The 18,912-nt window shown below is 45.3% G+C and overlaps 1 protein-coding gene across 7 annotated transcripts in view; it reads left to right on the top strand.

Moving 5' to 3' along the window:
* MTMR1 (myotubularin related protein 1) overlaps positions 1-18,819 on the top strand; it is a 61,471-nt gene extending 42,652 nt beyond the window's left edge. For all 7 annotated transcript variants that reach the window (XM_070784876.1, XM_070784875.1, XM_070784878.1 and 4 more), the window contains 6 exons: positions 1,182-1,367; positions 2,054-2,260; positions 5,515-5,607; positions 10,213-10,326; positions 13,784-13,960; positions 16,711-18,819. In XM_070784876.1, the coding sequence (XP_070640977.1) occupies positions 1,182-1,367; positions 2,054-2,260; positions 5,515-5,607; positions 10,213-10,326; positions 13,784-13,960; positions 16,711-16,872 (939 nt within the window). In that variant the 3' untranslated portion in view covers positions 16,873-18,819. The remainder of the gene's footprint in view (positions 1-1,181; positions 1,368-2,053; positions 2,261-5,514; positions 5,608-10,212; positions 10,327-13,783; positions 13,961-16,710) is intronic.
* Positions 18,820-18,912: the final 93 nt, after the last annotated feature.

Genomic DNA, 18,912 nt, shown 5'->3' on the forward strand with positions numbered 1-18,912 from the left:
TTCTGGGTCATATGGTAGTTCTATGTTTAACTTTTTGAGGAACTGGCAAATCTTTTTCCACAGAGACTGCATAATTTTAACTTTTACCAGCAATGTATTAGGGTTTCAGTTTCTCTATGCCCTGGAGAAGGGCATGGCAACCCCTTCCAGTATTCATGCCTGGAGAATTCATGGACAGAGGGAGCCTGGTGGGTCACAGTCCATCGGGTCACAAAGAGTTGGACGCAACTGAGTGACTAACAGTTTTACTTTCACTTATTCTTATAACAGATGTGTTTTGGATGTTGACCTCTACAAAGTATAAGCTAGTTATGGACGAGATTTTGTTATCAGATTACCAAAGAGTGAGCCATATTGTCTTTTTTGTTATATTTGCATTTTATTTTACTTGAATTACTTAAATAAATCTCACTGAGATTTACAAATTATTTTGTACAGAAGTTTTGCAGTAGTACAACCTTTTTATTTAGATAGATGGCAGAAGGTTTTAAAACCCAGTTCACCTTGTATAAGAGCCAATTGTTAATCATTTTAAAACTGCTGACAGGTGGTAGAAGATTGTTGTGGGTCGAATTATGTTTCCATTTAAAAACTATGTGTTAAAGTCCCAACTCCTGGCACCTGTGGCTGCAGCCCAGCTTTGAAATAGGGTCTTGGCAAAGTAAGTAATTGGGTAATCAAGTGAAAATAGGAGGTCATCAAAACCGGGTCTCCTGCATTGCAGGCAGATTCTTTACTGTCTGAGCCACCAGGGAAGCCCCCATATTGAATGAGGGTGGGTACTAATCCTTATAAGAAGAGACACTGACCCAAGGAGAAGACCATGTGAAGATGGGCCAGAGGTTAGTGTATCTATAAACCAGGAACATCCTGGGCCACCAGAAGCTGAAGAAGGCAAAGAAGGATCCTCTCCAAGAAGGTTCTGAGGGAGCACAGGCCTGCCAGTACCTTGATTTTGGAGTTGCAGCCTTCAGAACCGAGAGAGAAGACATTCCTGTCACTTGAAGCCACTCAGCTGGTGGTACTTTCAGCAACCATGGGAAACTCATACAAGGATGTAGGAGGCTTATTATGATACACAGATGAGTCTGAGGCTTTCTGAGTGGCCTCTCTCTGGCAGCACTAGGAAGAACAGTAAAAATTCACTGAGATGAAGTGACATCTGTCTTTTGTTTTCACAGGCAAAGGGTGGGGGCTATGAAAGTGAAAGTGCCTACCCAAACGCTGAACTCATGTTCCTGGAGATTCACAACATTCACGTCATGAGAGAGTCGCTGCGAAAACTGAAGGAGATTGCATACCCGGCCATTGATGAGGCACGCTGGCTGTCCAACGTAGACGGGACCCACTGGCTAGAGTACATTCGGGTACGGAGAGGGCCCGTCCTGCCCCACCATCTGCTTAAGACTTCTCTGTGGATGGCTGTAAAGCTATCTGTGTCTCTCTCCAGGTGGCTTCCCAGCATTGCAAATGAGTGCATCTTTGCTGTATGCTTGGGCTTTCATAGTTTGCATAGACAGCAACCAAACTGTGGTCTTTGTTGAGGTACTCCTGTGGCATAATAGAAAGGGATGATACTTTCCTCACATCAGGTTTTTAAAGTACTTTGTGGCCCTTTGGTAAAGGACCCTATTTACTATTGTAGTTTTTCCTTAGTGTAAGTTCCTGCCCCGCACCTCCACCAGGATACTAATGTTTCCTACTGATTCTTAAATTGATTCCATTGTTTGTTTATTGACTTGAACTTCCAGTGTTCTCCACGGAATTATTTTTGCTGTGTTGTTCTTATTGTTGTTGTTTAGTCACTAAGTCTTGTCCAACTCTTTGCAACCCCATGGACTATACCCCACCAGGCTCCTCTGTCCATGGGATTCTCCAGGCAAGAATACCGGAGTGGGTTGCCATGCCCTCTCCAGGGGATCTTCCCAACCCAGAGATCAAACCCAGGTCTCCTGCATTGGCAGGCGGATTCTTTACCACTGAGCCACCAGGGAACTTTTTGCTGTAATAGAAATTAAATGTTGCCTGATTTAATGTGCCTTCTTTTTTGAAGATGCTTCTTGCTGGGGCAGTAAGAATTGCTGATAAAGTAGAATCCGGGAAGACCTCAGTCGTGGTGCACTGCAGTGATGGCTGGGATCGAACAGCCCAGCTGACGTCTCTGGCCATGCTGATGTTGGACAGTTATTACCGCACCATTAAAGGATTCGAAGCTCTCATAGAAAAGGAGTGGATAAGCTTTGGACATAGGTTTGCACTGGTGAGTTGAGACGGTGAGGTGCACGTTTCACTGTTTGTTGCTCCATCATATGCACATGCATATCACACATCTCATACATACACACAGATACACATACACATACATGAGGGCTTTGTGCTCTGAGAACTGAATTGCCATAAGAGAATACTATAGACATCAGCATTGTATTAATATGTCTCTGGTAGGGCAGTCTTTGTTTTCCATGTCGGTATGCCCTTTTTTTTTTTCTTTTTTTAATTGAGGTAAAATTCATATAACATAGAATCAACCATCTTAAAATATGTAGTTCAGTGGCGTTTAGTGCTTTCACAGTGTTGTGCAACCACCATCTCTCTGTAGTTCCGTAACATTTCCATCATGCCCAAAAGGAAACCCTACACACATTTCCCTCTCTCTGCCTTTCACACCCACTAATCTGCTTTCCATCTCCCTGAATTTGCCTACTCTAGATTCCTGACATAAGTGGAGTCATACATTATTTGTCTCTCTACGACTGGCTTATTTTCATAAAGCACAGTGTTTTCAAGGTTTATCCATGTTATAGCATCTATCAAATTTTAATTCCTTTTCATGGCTGAATTCCATTGTGTGGATATACTGCATTTTGTTTATTTACCTGTTGATGGACATTTGGGTTGTTGCTACCTTTTGGTGAATAATGCTGCTGTGAACACTGGTGTATAAGATTTTGCCAGACAAAGTACCACAAGATTGGGTGGCTTAACAGGAATTTATTGTCATCATTCTGGAGGCTGGAAGGCCAAGATGAAGGTTCTGTCAGGGTTGGTGTGTCCTGATAGCTGTCTCTCCTTGGCTTGTAGATGGCTGCTTTCTTGCCGTGTCTTCACCCTGCCTTCTGTCTGTGCGCACACATACCTGGTGTTTCTGTGCCCAGATTTCTTCCCCTTGTATCAACCATGCCCCTCTACTTACGGCATCCTCACTCTCCCTCAACCCCCTCCCCACTTCTTCTAATAGAATCTACCCCTGGCCAGTCAGAAGCTTGTCTTTCAAGCTTTATCTCAAAAGAGACTTCCACCAGGACTGTGACTCATGACTTTCCCACCTAGCTCACTCTCATAGCCCATCCTGGGATGCTCGCTTATTCTATGGCCCCACCATACGCATTTCAGACTAGGAAGTTCCAGGCACACTTTTTTGTTGTTATTTACAGGTCTTCTCCTGTGACTAGACCACAAATGAATTATTTATTTAGCACAGATGCTGTGTCCCATGTGTCTTGGTACCCCAGGTACCTCTACTGGATACCATCAAACTGCCTGAAATCCTGAGGGCTGGGAGGAGGGATGCCTTGCATGCGCTGTAAGAGTTCAGTGCCTGTCTATTAAGGGAAAGAACAAATCTTAAATTGTGAACTGTCAGTGCAAAACTTCCCCATGTGCCTTAAATACAGGGGCAGTTTCCACAAATTATAGAGAAGTACAGAAATAAGGCAAGGCGTGCAGCTACTCTGGAAAACAGTATGGCAGTGCCTCAAAAAATTAAAAATAGAGCTGCCATATGATCCAGCAATTCTGCTTCTGAGTATATATCCCAAGGAAGTGAAAACAGACTCAAACACTTATTTGCACACCCATGTCCATAGCAGCACAATTCACTAATAGCCCAAAGGTGGAAGCAACCCAGTGTCCATCGACAGATGAAGGGGTAAACAGAGTGTGGTCTATCCACACAGTGGAATGTTATTTAGCTTTCAAAGGGAAGGAAATTCTGACACCAGCTACAATGTGAATGAACTATGAGGACATTATGTTAAAGGAAAGAAGCCAGTGCAAAAGGACAAACTGCATGATTCTGTGCATATGAAGCATCTAGAGCAGTCAAATCTGTAGAGACAAAGGAAGACGAGGGGAGCCAAGGACTGGGGGAGGGGAATAGGGAGTCAGTCAATCATTTGCAAGTGTAGTAACTTTCCTAAATGTCCATAATTGTGAATTATACTAGCTGTTAAGAAAAATCCAGTAAACAAAACTGACTTTTCTGGTTCTTACTCTAAAAGATCATATGGCTATTAGAAAGAGAATAAAAATGCTTAAATATCAACACTTCAATTCTGTAATGTCCTTCATGTATTAGTCCAGACAACTCGCTAAAAGACGACTTCCTTCTTATACCATTGTTGAGGTGAGCCTACTCCCAGTAGCTGGGAGTCAGCCAGCTAGTTTTTGTTTTGGAACTCCTGGAGACAGATGCTGGTGATGGCTGTACAACAGTGTGAATGTACTTAATGCCACTAAACTATACACTTCAAATGGTTACGATAGTAAATTTCATGTGCATATTTCACTTACAATTAAAATGTCTTTTTAAAAAAAGAAGGCAACACACTTCCTCTGAGATGTTCATTGTTGATTTGGTCATTTCTTTTTCTGTCTTTGCTGGTGGTGGTTTCATACGCCCAGTATTTGTCACTCTTCCTGTGTGGTGATTGCCTTGTATCTTCATAACTTTCTCATCCTTTTGCTTAGTCACCAAATTACCTGAAGTTTCTGTTAGAATGATCATTCCTGGGTGGACTTTTAAGTTGACATTTCCAGTGTTTTTGTCAGTCCTGTTTATGTATTTGAAATTATCTTTTACCTTTTAATATGAATCTATTAACATCTTCAAATATATCTAAAAGTATGACATACAATGCTAGATGTCAATTATATTTTAAAAATGGAAGAATAAAAATTCAGAGATACTACCTGGCCTGCTGCAAGGCCTCCCCATTCGCATTTCAAGAGTGAGATTTTGAGGTTGTCTGAGTCATGTGGAATTGGCTTAAAATTGTAGATTGTTAATCGTTATTTTGATTCTCAGACTTTCTGATATTTGTGAAAAATGGGGGAGGAAAACTACACTTGTGGAGAAAATGACCATCATAATGTGCTCTGTGAGCTGCTAATTGCCATCCCAGGCTGACATGGAGCACTCGATGTGGTGGCTGGGGTTGACCCCATCACTTGGAGTGCAAAGTTGACTGGCCATTTGCTTATAACTTGTTGATCTCAACTATATTAAAGCAAAATTATAAAACAATCAACATGTAAACTGAAATTTTGTTTCCTAAAAGTAATGGAAGTCAATTCAGTGCAATGAACATTTCTGAGAGCCTTTTATGTACCAGGAATTCTGTTGGGCCTTGGGACATATAAAAGAGACATGCTTCTTGCCACTAGGCAAGTTAAAGTGACTTCTGAGAGGACCATGGCATACATTAAATTGTTTAACCTCTTGATTCTCTTCAGCGAGTGGGCCATGGCAATGACAACCATGCAGATGCTGACCGATCCCCTATATTCCTTCAGTTTATTGACTGTGTCTGGCAAATGACGAGACAGGTGAGAGGTTTCAAGTCCATTTCTGACCTTTATACCCTGATCCAAACATAAACGTAAAGTTGAAGACAAACTTTAATTTCATGTTCATTCAAAGTGAAGATTGTGTGCGTATTAAATATGACCCCTTTTGTTATTTAACTCAGTTTGATTCTAATGACTTAGAAATATAAGCATAAAATTGGAAACAACCAACTTTATACCAAAAGGTGCTTTTGTTGTGCATATGGTTTTTTGTCGGTCATGCTGTCCAGCAGCTGCCCCTGCCCTCCGTCCTACTCTTTCACCTGCCCCCGTCAGGGTGAGCACATATGGAACCTGGCCAAGCAGGTGCTGGAAGATTCCCAGGTGTTGGAAATGCGGATGTGACTGAACAAAGGGGTGGAGACCAGGGAATCCAGGACCCTCCATAGCCAGCCCCAGGCCACAGCCCCTGCCACCCCTCAGTGTGGAGGGGAGGGAGTGTCCCAGGGCCAGGGGCAGATGGGAGGCTGCCGAGTGTCCTGTCACTCGTTACCCATGCAGGGGTCCCCCTTCCCCAGGCTGCTCGGCCAGAAGGCATGTGCTGTTTCTTCCCTCATCTCCAACATGAGAACTCGAGCTTAGGATCTGATCCTCATCACAGGACGTGGTGCCAGAGAAATGGACCTGGAATCAGAGTCAGAGAGCGAGGCCAGTGTGCTGGAGAGAGAAAGGAGGGACACGGAAATAGAGGCAAAGATGTGGTGAGAGGGACTGAGGGGAAGGAGAGAGTAAGCAAAAGACAGAGCCCTCCCCAAGCACCTGCTTGGATGGGATCATGGGGAAGGGAGGATGGTAAAGCATGGCCTGGGCTCTCGCCTTCGTGTTGAGCTGGAGGTCTGGCCTTGGCTGCTTCAGGCACGTGGAGAGGACCGTCTCCTAGCAAAGATGCGCTTGCTTGAGCCCCAGCCCTGGAGACCCTTCTTTGGGCCTGGGCAGAGGCCTGGGTGTGTGTGCTGCTTAAAAGTCCCCCAGGTGCTTCTGAGAGGACCAGGAACCCCAGCAAGTGATTCCTGGTGCAGTCCTGAGGCCAGTAGCTTCAGCCTCCCGGGTACTGAGAGATGCAGGTTTTCAGGCCCTGCCCCAGACCTGTAACACTGGGTGGTGGGCAGCACTCGTTTTCAGAAGCCCTCCAGGGATTCTGCACAACTTTCATGGTGTACACAGATCCCCTGGAAGTCTTACCAAAACACAGTTCTGATTCGTGGGTCTAAGGAAGAGCCTCAGACTCTGCATTCCCAACAAGCTCCCAGGCTATGCTCCTAGAGTAGCAGGGATCACGAGAGAATGGCAATTCGAGAAAAACCGTGTCTAAGCAGCCAAAGTAGATTTCAGAGTCCTCAGGCCCTCCCTTAGAACAGCATACTAAGGCTAATTGTTTTAAAGCTAGGTTCCCCAAGCTGACTGGGCTCTTGCCTTATCTAAGTGCCAGTTCCCAGCTGATTCAAAGCACCCAATTAGCTAGAGGGCTGGGGCATGGAAAGAGGGCTGGTCTCAGAGGTAGGCAGCCGATGGTATGAGTAACAGGTAATGGCAAACACATACTCAAAAGGCACGGAGGCTGGCCTGAGGTCTGACTGTTTCGTAGTGCCATGTACTTGCTATTTGTATTGATGCCAAGTCAGCAACAAAAGTAATGATGGTTACATTCAGGTTAAGACTAAAAGGTATGAAATACATTTTAGAAAAATTATATAAAATGGTTGAACACAGAAGATAATTCTGATGTTTCTGAAGGGATCAGCCCAAATTTTGTGAATGTGAAGTAGCTTATTCCTCCCAAAAGCCTAGACAAAGAGTGTGTGTGAGATATCTTCAAACTGACTTCCATTATTCATATTGCTTAGTACCTATTTTCATGTCTAATCTGTATAGTTTTTGTAATGTTTACTGGATTTTTAAGAAAATGAGGGGTTTGGGTTAGAAGATTTCAGATGCCTCTTACAGCTTTAAGAGTCTGTCCATGAAATTTGTATAATTAATTTCTTTTAAAATAACATTGTTAGAATGAGGCACACCAATGATCAGTCTAACTATCACTATCTAAAGTCAAAAGTGAATGAAGTATGCAGCTTGTTAGAAAAGTTGCATTAATGTGACAAGATTAACTAATTTTTAGGTTTCCTACTGCTAAATCAGCTATGTCAATGTAACGTTTTTAGACACCTCAGAATAAAATGAGCTAGTCTGTGTGCACAAACTGATATCAAAGGAATTGAGGGAAAAAGTAATTGAAGGACGCTAGACAACAGTCTCAAAGACATTCTGCAATAACCCCAGTTGAAGAGACTTTTTTATCCTTTTGGATCAGTTTAAACATTGTTAATGTTTTTGTCCTTCAAGAGGTGCAGAATTTCATTATGGATTTCTATGGGTTTTTGAGACCACACTTTTTAAAGTATATGGTATAGCTTCTAGAAGAGGCCAAAACAACAGTGAATCCCAGAGGCTTACTCTTATTTGTTACCACTCTAGAGGTCGGTACTTCCGCTAATGAAATGTTTCCCACCACTGTGCCCTTTAGAAGTGAAGAGCACTCCTGAGCTAACCTGAGTAGATGTGGGTGCTGAAGGGCGTGGGCTGAGCCCACCCACCCTGACCTCCCACACCTGCTCTCCACCCACTTGACCAGAGTAAGGCTTGTGGTTGGTGGCGACAGAACACCCTGAACCAAGTTCCCAGATCCAAACTGTGGGCTCAGGGTTAGGAATAAAGACTCATATGACTCCAAAAATATGTCAGTAGAAGCTCTGCTGTGCTATTGGTAAATGTATAGTTTTAAATGTTTGAAAATGAAATAAAGGCCTTCCATTTTTATCCTTTATTTAATAAAGCTTTAGAATATACATAACTTATATTTTGCTTAAAACTCATAAATTTCTTGGTGCCAATAACTTAATAGAATATAACCAAGCTTCATGGAAAAATACTAGGAAGAATTGACACAATGTACTTGGCCTTTTAAAAGACAGCCATTTGGAACATGAGGCCATTTACAGAGTTGCAAGGAGCAACCTTAAAGACTGAGACAGGATTAACCAGGAGCTATATTGAACATTTTGGCCTGATTTATTTGATTTAGTTCATCATTGATTTAGTTCCTCTAAGAACATTAGAACAATATCCATAGCTAGTTTCCAGAGGTTTCTAAAGAAGTAGTATTTTGATGGGGCTCCCTAGAAGAGAGTTGTGTGTTTTTCTGAGAGCAGTCCTTAATGTAGAGAGAGACAAGTCTTAATCTATGGCAGCTGAGCAGAACTTCTGCTTGCCTAGTGAGGAAAATAACAATTTTTGATGGAGTCTGGACAGTCCTGTGTTGACCATTGTTTCTAATTGAGAAGCTTGTCTCTGGCCTAGTAAAGTACTAAAGATAAGCTTCAAAAATAAACTTTCTATTGGTGACCCTGGTTGTCACTTTACAGATGACATAATTAGTTGCAATAGCATGCAAACATCTCTGATTAGGGAATAGATCTTTAAAGTACACTTGACACACAAAAATATGCTGGGTAGTTCTGTTTGGTTTTGTTCTAACTGGCCTTGCTTCATTGAATAGGTGATGAATATTTCAGTATGTTTTTAAATTAGAATTCTGGTACAAGGTCAGCTCCCAGTGCATACCTGTTGCTAGGACTGTAGTTACCATTTGCAGAGCATCTCTATCATGGCTACTAAATGTCAGCTACTGGCTAGAACCTCTTGGCAGTGGTCATTCTTTGCTGGAATTGTGCTAAGCCCCATGAAGAATAAGCTAAGATGGCAACTGAGAGTATCATGTGGTTTTCTTCCATATTCTGTTAGTATAGTGAAACTGAATGTCGCTCATTCATGTCCGACTCTTTGCAACCCCATGGACTTATTAGTCCATGGAATTCTCCAGGCCAGAATACTGGAGTGGATAGCCTTTCCCTTCTCCAGGGGATCTACCCAACCCAGGGATTGAACCTGGGTCTCCCACTTTGCAGGTGGATTCTTTACCAGCTGAGCCACAATATAGTGAATTACGATAATAGATTTTTTTAGTAACCTTGATCTTCAAATCTTGCATAAACCAGCCTTGCATTCCTAAGACAAACCCCACTTGATCATGTGGTGTTACCCCTTTTACATTATATACTGCCAAGACATTGTATTTCTTCTTGAATCGCTTCCCTGGGACCCCCCCCCCCCACTTTCTTCACTCAGAATGTGCCCCCAAAGGGGAAGCTAGGACAACAGTAGGACTTATCTCACTGGTTTCCATTCTGGGCCGGGGAGTCATCACAGTCCCATGGCCCTGTTGAGTGTCCCGCTCGCTAGTTGTTTCTGGCAGAAGGGCAAATGCAGGCTCTTCCATCATCATGGCAAGAAATGGAAGCCCCATTAGCTTTCTTAGGCACTGAAAAGCATGCCAGTTTTTGTTGCTTCAGGTTGTTTCTCTGCCAGACCTATAAGCTTGAACTGGAAACTACAGCTAATTAAGTTCTACATGGGCCAGTTTTCCTTTTCATGTTTGACTATATTCCAAGTTGTAGCTTAGCAGCCTTTGACCAGTTTGTTCTAGAATTTGAACTTCAAAACTAAACCTTATTTCTCTCTCCATTTAAGTTTCCTTCGGCATTCGAGTTTAATGAATTCTTCTTGATTACAATTTTGGATCACCTTTATAGTTGTCTCTTTGGGACTTTCTTGTGCAACTGTGAACAGCAACGACTCAAAGAGGTAAGTGTATTATATCCCCTGGCTTTCCTGACTGCTGGAGGGCCTTGTCCCTTACATGCCACTGTAGAAGGGGGCTGAATGGAGAGGACACTGGGTCTCACCCTCTGTTGTCTGTAAATGGAGGGCTGGCACTGAATGCCCTCCCCGGGTTCACCAGCCCCAGTGCATGTGTCTAATCTTCTAGCCCATTCTCTCAAGGTAGCAAGTTCAACTTGCTTTCCATCAAGCTTCTCCATTAGATTTACCTCTTCCTTTTCTCCTCACTTAGGGATAAAAGACAGAGATGATCAAAAGTGAGGAAGCATTGGGAGAAGGCAGTTTCATGATTGTCCTCTGGTTCAGAGAAAAGGACTTCTGCCTGGTGGAATATCTGAGAACTTAGGAGAAAAGAGCAGGTTCCCGGTGCCCACCTCCCCCTCTCTTAGCAGCCTCCCCACAGCAGATGACTCCCTCACCCCACACCTTCTGTGCTTCTCCCCCACCTCGCTGGCCTTCCCCATTCAGTATTTTCCCTTTTAATCCATCTCTAAACTTGGAGTCACCTGGACAGGCCCTGGTCCTCCTCTTGTTCTGTCTAGGTGACTTCGTCCATCTCAGAGATCTAAATGCTGTTTTCCTGTTCCTCTCTCTTTTGCATCCCACTCAGTACCCCCTCTGCCCATCCACCCCAGCTGCCACATTCAGTCCCTCAGTGAGTGCTGGCAGCCCTGTCCCCAGGATGGATTTGTAATCTGGCCACTTCTCACTGCTCCAAGCGTGTTGAAGCCCCCTAACCCCCAGTCTTGCATCTGGACTAAGGCAGCTACCCAGAAGTGAGCTTGGCTCCCTGCACTTCTGACCTCCACACTCAATCCAAACACAGCAACCAGATGGGCATTCCCCAACTTCAGTCCCATTACGTTCCAGGTCTCTGCCTGAAACCTCCCTGTGGCTTCCCACTGATGTCAGGATCAAATCCACATTCCTACAGGCCTATAGGAGTTTAAAAAGATTGAATTCAATGGCATGTGACTTATCTCATTAAAGCTGTTTTTAAAGAAAAAAAAAATCAACAGAATATCGTTCATATGTCGAATTTAAACTCTTTTGGTCTTTTTTTTTTTTAATCAAAATGTACTCTCTAAAAAATCATCATCTCTCTTGAGATATAATTTACATACCATACAATTAACCCCTTTAAAGTGGACCATTCAGTGGTTTTTAGTATATTCAGTGTGTAATCATCGCCACCATCTAATTTCCTAAAATTCTCATCCCCCGCAAGAAGAAACCCCATACCCATTAGCAGACACTCCCTAGTCTCCCTCCCCCGAGCCCCAGCAACTACTAATCTATTTTTGGTCTCTACATATTCACCTCTTCTGGATATTTCATATAAATTGAATCATACAGTATTTGTCTTCCTATGTCTGGCTTATTTCACTAAGCATACTGTTCTCAAAGATCATAGATAATTAGCATATACCAGTGCCTCATTCCCTTTTTATGAGTGAATAATATTCCACTGTATGGAGAGACCACCATTTGTTTATCCAGTCATTAGCAGATAGACATTTGGGTTGTTTCTACTTTGGTGGGTCTTACCAATACTGCTGCTATGAATGTTCACGTTCAAGGTTCTATGAAGACATATGCTTTTACTTCTGTTGGGTAGACACCCAGGAGCTCTATGCTTAACCCTTTGAGGAACCATCAGACTTTTTCCAAAGTAGTTGCCACATTTTACATTTACCCTAAGCAATGTCTTAGGGTCCTGTTTTCACATCTTTGTAGACACTTGTTATTGTTTATCTTTTTGATTCTAGCCATCCCAATTGGTGTGAAGGAGTATTTCGTCATGATTTTCATGTGTGTTTCTCTGATGACTAATGATACTGAGCATCTTTTCACGTGCTTATTGGCCATCTATATATGTCTGTGCACAAATGTTTCTTCAGATCCTTTGCCCATTTTTGAGTTATCTGTGATGAGAGAGTGGCAACCCACTCCAGTATTCTTGCCTGGAGAATCCCTTCGACATAGGAGCCTGGCGGGCTACAGTCCATGGGGTCACAAAGACTTGGACATGACTGAAGCAACTCAGCATGCACACGTCTTTTTATTATTGAGTGAGAAGAGTTTCTTATGTGTTCTTTATCAGATATGGTTTACAAATATTTTGTTTATTCTGTGCAGTGTCATTTCATGTTTTTGGTAGTGTCATTTGAAACACACAAGTTTTTTATTTTGATGAAGTCTAACTTATCAAAGATTTCATTGCTTAACCCCAAGGTCATGAAAATTTAAGCCTGTGGTTTTCTTCTAAGCATTTTATAGTTTTAGCTTTTATGTTTAGGTATATAATTGATTTTGAGTTACTTTTTGTCTGTGGCAGGAGGTAAGGGTTCATTTATTTGCATGTGGTTATCCAGTTGTTTTTTTTTTTTTTTTAATTGGAGGCTAATTACAATATTGTGGTGGTTCTTGCCATATGTTCACATGAATCAGCCATGGGTGTACATGTGTTCCCCATCCTGAACTTCCCTCCCACATCCCTCCCCATCTCATCCCTCAGGGTCATCCCAGTGCACCCTCCCTGAGTACCCTGTCTTATGCATCAAACCTTTATCCAGTTTTCTTAGCACTGTTTGTTGAAACAGTCTCCCATTGAATTTTCTCGGAATCCTTGCTGAAAATCAGTTGACCATAAATGTGACAGTCTGTCCCTGTGCTCTCTATTCTATCTCATTGATGTCTATCCATCCTATGCCAATACCACCTGCACTGATTACTGCAGCTTTGCAGTAAGTTTGTAAATTGGGAAGTGTGAAATTTCCACATTTGTTCTTTTCTTCCAAGATTGTTTTGGCTATTTGGGGTTCCTTGAAATATTGCTGCTGTTTCTTATAAAATATGAAACAGTCCTAATTGAATCTCTTCTGTCTAGATAACTTGAGGAGTAGTCAGCAGATTGGTGGAAAGCACTCCTGGCCTCACCATTTTCTCATTTTGACAATGTACTGTAAAATTGGGAGGTGGGGATCTATAATTTAATGATATGTTCTCTATATAAGGCTTTAGCCCCAGATAGTCATGACTTTGCAGTGAAAGGAATATTATCTGTAAATTCTATCTATGGTCCTTAATATTAAGGGTCACAAGAGCAAGCTGCAAAAAAGAATAAAAATGTATTGTTAAATAGGGGCACCATCATCCTGCAATTGGTAGAAAGTTCTCGTTCTGCCTTCACATAGTCACAGTCACCAGACGTCATCTCACTCAGCAGTATGTTTCTGAGACAGCCCCACCTCGAGGTCATGCACACAGTGGGGTGGGGTGGGGCTTAATAAATGTTCCTGATTTTTATCATTTGAACTCACTTCATTATTCAAGTTCCTTTTCTCTACGTGATACAAGCTCTTGAGGATATGAAGGAAAGTTGAATTTTTTTTCACTGTATTCCTTGTTTGGTTTTCAGGATGTATCTACAAAGACTGTATCTTTATGGTCATATATCAATAGCCAGCTGGATGAATTTTCTAATCCCTTCTTTGTGAATTATGAGAACCACGTCCTCTATCCTGTTGCTAGTCTGAGTCATTTGGAATTATGGGTAAACTATTATGTGCGATGGAATCCACGAATGAGGCCTCAGGTATGCTTTCCTCATTTTGAAAAAAGTGTATCTTTCTGCCCAAGGAAAGATGATGGTGTAGAATTATATGAAAGCACAGAGCTGATGAAGTGTTGTTAAGTTACTGCTTCCTGCTCACTCGCCCCCTCCTTCCTCAGGACACTTTCCCTGCCCTTGGCCTTTCACCATGCCGGCAGGCGATGCCCTGAGCACCTTTTCTGCCCCTCCCCTGCACCCCCTCTGAGGGCCCAGCTTCTGTCACTATGCATGAGGCAAACGTCTAACACGGACAGAGGGCCACTAGCTGCTTCCCGCGTCTGAGCAATGAGGGCAGCCGGCATGTCCACACTGGTGCAGACACACTGAGCACATTTCTGTGGGGCTGGAGCACATTTCTACCTACCAAACACCCAGATCCTGGGCTGAATGTATGGTTTGAGTAGCAAACACATCAACTTTGATTAAGAGTTGTAAAATGCTCTTTTATTAAGAACATCTGAAACCAGGGAGATAGTCTCAGTCCTTTTCCCACGAAACCTAATAGTATAGACAACGTCAGTGGTCAGTATTCTAAATACAGGTTTTCAATTTCGTGGCCAGGAAGCCATCAGTCCCTATGCTCATGCCTATATGAAGAAGCACCCCTCTTACTAGTCCCAAGGCATGTGGACACTTAACAGTTGGCTGTGGCCTTCAAAAGACTGCCTCAGAAGCATGGTTCCCAAACCTGGCCCCTTATCAGATATGGTTGCACCCACATCTGATGCAACTCCCAACTCGTGCTGCCAAAGTCAGCACCGTGACAGTCCTGTAGTGGAGGGCCTCCAGGCTGGGCCCAGAGCAGGTTGGGGAGTGGGCCAGGCCTTGGTGATGTTGGAGACCCAAGGTGCGCAGGTCCAGGCCTTTGGACTTGACCCTGGGGGCTGCAGGAAGCTCCCTCTAGCAGCGCAGTGCAGGAACAAGGAGGGTGGCCGTGGAGACTGGCACAGGGATCAGCAGGAAGGCTGGTGTCCAGTGAGGGGGCAGGGAGCCGGGCCAGACAGAGGGGAGGCGGTGGGGACAAGCCTCTTTTCTCTGAGGAGGAGGGCCCTGCTGATATCTTGTGTGTTATTTTCTTTGGGACCCTTTTGGCTTTCATCTCATACATGGCAGCATTGGGTGACTGGCTCCTAGATGGGCATTTTCTCTGCTTTATTGTAAATGAAAACAGTGGATGAGAAAACAGAATGAAAGGCTGCATGGAGATGTAAGATGAGTGTCTCGGCCTGGGCAGGTGTGAAGCTGTGTGCTCACCCGCATGGTCTCTCTCTGACCCCGATGGTGGGCGGTCAGTAATGGCCACTTGATTGCAAAGCAAGTGGAATCAAGTCCCCCACAGCAGGGACATATAAAGTAGGCCCAAGGCTAAGAGAGGAGGTTTGCCCACCCCCCAGTGGTCTCTGGAATCAGCAACTAAGGCAACTTTCCTTGTTTGTGGGGGTCTCTGCCATCAGACTCCCACATTAGCGCCCCCTCCCTCCTTCCTGGGGCCAAAGTCAGGAGTTAGCTCCGAGCCTCTTCTGGGCTGCTTCCCAAGCACCCTACTGTGTTGGAGACACTGGGTGCCTCCCCCAACACAGCTAGCCAAATTGCTTGTCCCTGTTGTTCCTGTTCTTCTGTCTTGAATCTCTCTCGTGTGCTCATGTCTCTGGTCACTCTCAGTCTAGTCTTTTTCATCTGTCCCCTGCTTCCCCTCTTCCTCCACCGGGGTGATCACTACTCACGTGCCTAATGGGACAGCTCCCAGACTCTCTGGGGAGGGCACGATGAAACACGCAGGCCCAGTAGCCGTGGGGTCTCCTAGAGGACCCCCACCCAGAGCAAGTGCTCTTCCAGCCAGTCCCTAAAGGATGAAGCCCAGTGTGTGAGTGAAAAGGGTCAGAGGGGAGAGGGCTCCAGGCAGAACGGCCAGCGAATGCAAGGCATCTGCCAAAACCTGGGAGGTTCGAGAATGAAGGAGGGGAGTAGGGGCAGGGCCCAGTGAAAAGTGAGCAGGGGAGGCAGGCTGGGGTCAGATCACACAAGGTCAGGGTCTTACCTTCAGGGCAGCAAGAAGAAGCCCCTGGAAGGTGTCCATGTAGTCTCAGGGCCTGGCTGAGGCTCAGGACCCAGGCTAGTGGCTTCTGTGGAGATCGTGGACAGGGGCCAAGGGGGAGCTACCCAGACCCCCACCCCATGCCCCCCTCAGCTGGTGACTCTGCCCGCCCCGGTCTGCTGAGATTCACAAGGGCTGTGGCAGGTGATGATGAGAGCTTGTGAGCTGAGTGCAGGAGAGCGTGGGGGCCATGACCCCAAGCTTCAGGCTGGTGGAACTCCACCCTGGGAAGGTCCCTCTCATCCCTCTGTGGTCCAGGAGGGTGAGGCGGGGCAGGGGTGCCGGCGCGGCTGCCAGAGGTTTTGTGAACACGGACAAGGGGCCCTCTCCCAGCACTGCCCACTCCAGGGCCTTCTGCCCCCGCCTGTTCTCGCTCATGAAGCTGAACACAGCTTCACGGTGGAGGGAGGGTTTTCAGTCAGCAGCGTGAGGTCCGTGCTGCCAAGTGGCAGCTGAGGCCCAGAGGGGACCACCCAACCCTCGGCCCCTCTGGCGGTCAGGCTCCCCTGGGAGGGAGAACGGAGTCCCCATGCCTCAGCCAAGCCACAGCTCCCGGGGCGGGCCCTCGGGCCCCCGGGCAGAGGTGGGGGTGAGGGTCAGGAGGCCGGGGCTGGGCTGACCGCATCTCCGCCCACAGACGCCCACCCACCAGAACCTCAAGGAGTTGCTGGCCGTCCGCGCAGAGCTGCAGAAGCGGGTGGAGGACCTGCAGCGGGAAGTGGCAGCACGTGCCTCAGCCTCGTCGGAGCGGGGCTCCTCGCCATCGCACTCAGTGACACCCGTGCACACGTCAGTCTGACACCGCTGTCCCTGTGGCCCAGGCGGGGCTCCTGTGACGTTCCTCACGAAGCCCTGTGCCCGCCTCGTCCGGGTGGCGCTTCCCACCAGTGACGGATCTGTGCTAGGGGACGGCCCCCACTCTCATCAGTGCTGTTGTGCCATCAACACGTCTTTCCCTCCTGCCAGCACTTGCCCAGGGCTGCGTGGGGGACCCTTGGGCGAGTAGAATGCAGGGTTCAGGCTCAAGGTGGGACATCCTTGTAAAAACCAACCCACCCCCTTTTAAAGGCTGTGTTGCCAGCCCCAGGGCCTCTTTCGGCTCTTAGCGCCAAACCCTGGGGCCTGACAGTTAACTCTTGGCTGGGGAAGACAGACCATCACCATCTCCCCATGCCAGCAGTCCTGCTGCACCAGTTACCAGTGTGTACATATAAGGTATTTTTTAAAAAGAGAAACATACCTTTATTTTCCTATGTCCTTTTTTTTTTTTTTTAAATGTTTAGTCACCGAAGGAGACACCTGCTTGACTGAACTGGGTGAGCATGGTCAAGCTGGGCTCATGCGAACTCTGCCGTGGTTCATTTGAATGTGGTCACCTCAGACCATGTGTCCTGTCCTCCCCTGACTGTGGGACCTGCCTCCCAAGGTGGCCCAGGCGCCTGTCCCCTGCTACTGCTGACAGCTGACTGTCAAGGCGGGTCTTCTCTCACCTGTTACCTGCTGTCTGAAGTAATAGTTCTCATTTCATCAAGATCCCTTCAAACTCAGTTTATCCTTGTCACTGCATTTTGGTACTTTAAAGCCACCACGGCACTGTGACTTTGGATGCCAAAAGCAGAGCGCTCACCTCCCTCAGTTTCCTGGTCTCAGGGCCTTTTCCTGCCCATCTCACAGCTTCCGTCTCTGGCTCCAGGACTCCATGAGTCTGAGCAGGCATTCACTGACCATCAGACGCTCCATCCACTAGCACTAGAGCTCTGAACTGCTCTGGGTGGTGAGTCAGAGTCTTGCACATTTGCACTCTGCCCTCCTCCTCCTCATGCCCAGCACTGTGCCCATGCCTGCCAGCCCCCAAGACCCCATCCCCCTGGAGGAATTAAGCTTGCCTTTGAGTGGAGGAGAGCTCACCGGGTGAGACCTGAGTGCAACCTCATGGTAGTATCTGGTTGGTTTCAAATTACTGGATGCTACCCAAAGCCCTCCATATTGACCTTAGTTTTGAAAACATTCTTAAACGTTTTTTTACACTTAAATACTTAAGAGAATAGATGTTTTTCAACTTGGAACCTTCTGATTCTTATAGAAAATTATCTGGTATCTGTAAGGTATCATATTTATTCTATGTAATTTGATAACCTAAAAAAAATTCTCCATGTTTACCATCTGGGGGATTTGTTTCTAAACTGCATTTTAATTGATGTAACTTTTGATTCCTGCTTCCAGAATAGCTAAAAGCTTATTTATGAATGGGTATGCTGGATTATTCATTGATACGTGGGTTTCTTACAAATGGGGACCCGTTTTTTTCCTTGGAAATATCTATACATAATCCCCCCGCTGCACTAAGACCACTAACCTTGTTGTGGACTGGATGATGTTTTTGAGAACGAGAGAAGTCAAGGTCAGCTAGCCTGCCGCGGGGATTGCACCTGCAGGGAGCTGCCCCACTCCACCCCTCCCCCTTCCATGTGCTGGGCCCTAGGAGGACCCCTAGAAGCTCCCATTTGGTTTCAAAGCAGCACAATAGAGCATTTCCTTAGTGTCTTCCTAGCACAGAACTGTTTCTAAAACAACTTGAAGTATAGTTTTGTTATGTAAGCAATTCTTTCTCGGTTTTATTTAAGTGTACTAGAATGTAAAACCTTTATGGTTCAGGTTTTTAAAGACTGGTACAGTATGATATTTGCCTCATCTGATGCACTGTATTTCAATCTGTAATTAAAATAATGTTTGCTCTGTGGTCTCATTTTTTGTTGTCTTTATTTTTGGTAATTTTTCCCTTGTGGAAAATTAGTAAACATTTGTGTCCAAGTCTTTGCGACCCCATGGACTATAGCCC

This window comes from Bos indicus, chromosome X (assembly GCF_029378745.1).
Source record: "Bos indicus isolate NIAB-ARS_2022 breed Sahiwal x Tharparkar chromosome X, NIAB-ARS_B.indTharparkar_mat_pri_1.0, whole genome shotgun sequence".
NCBI lineage: Eukaryota > Metazoa > Chordata > Mammalia > Artiodactyla > Bovidae > Bos > Bos indicus.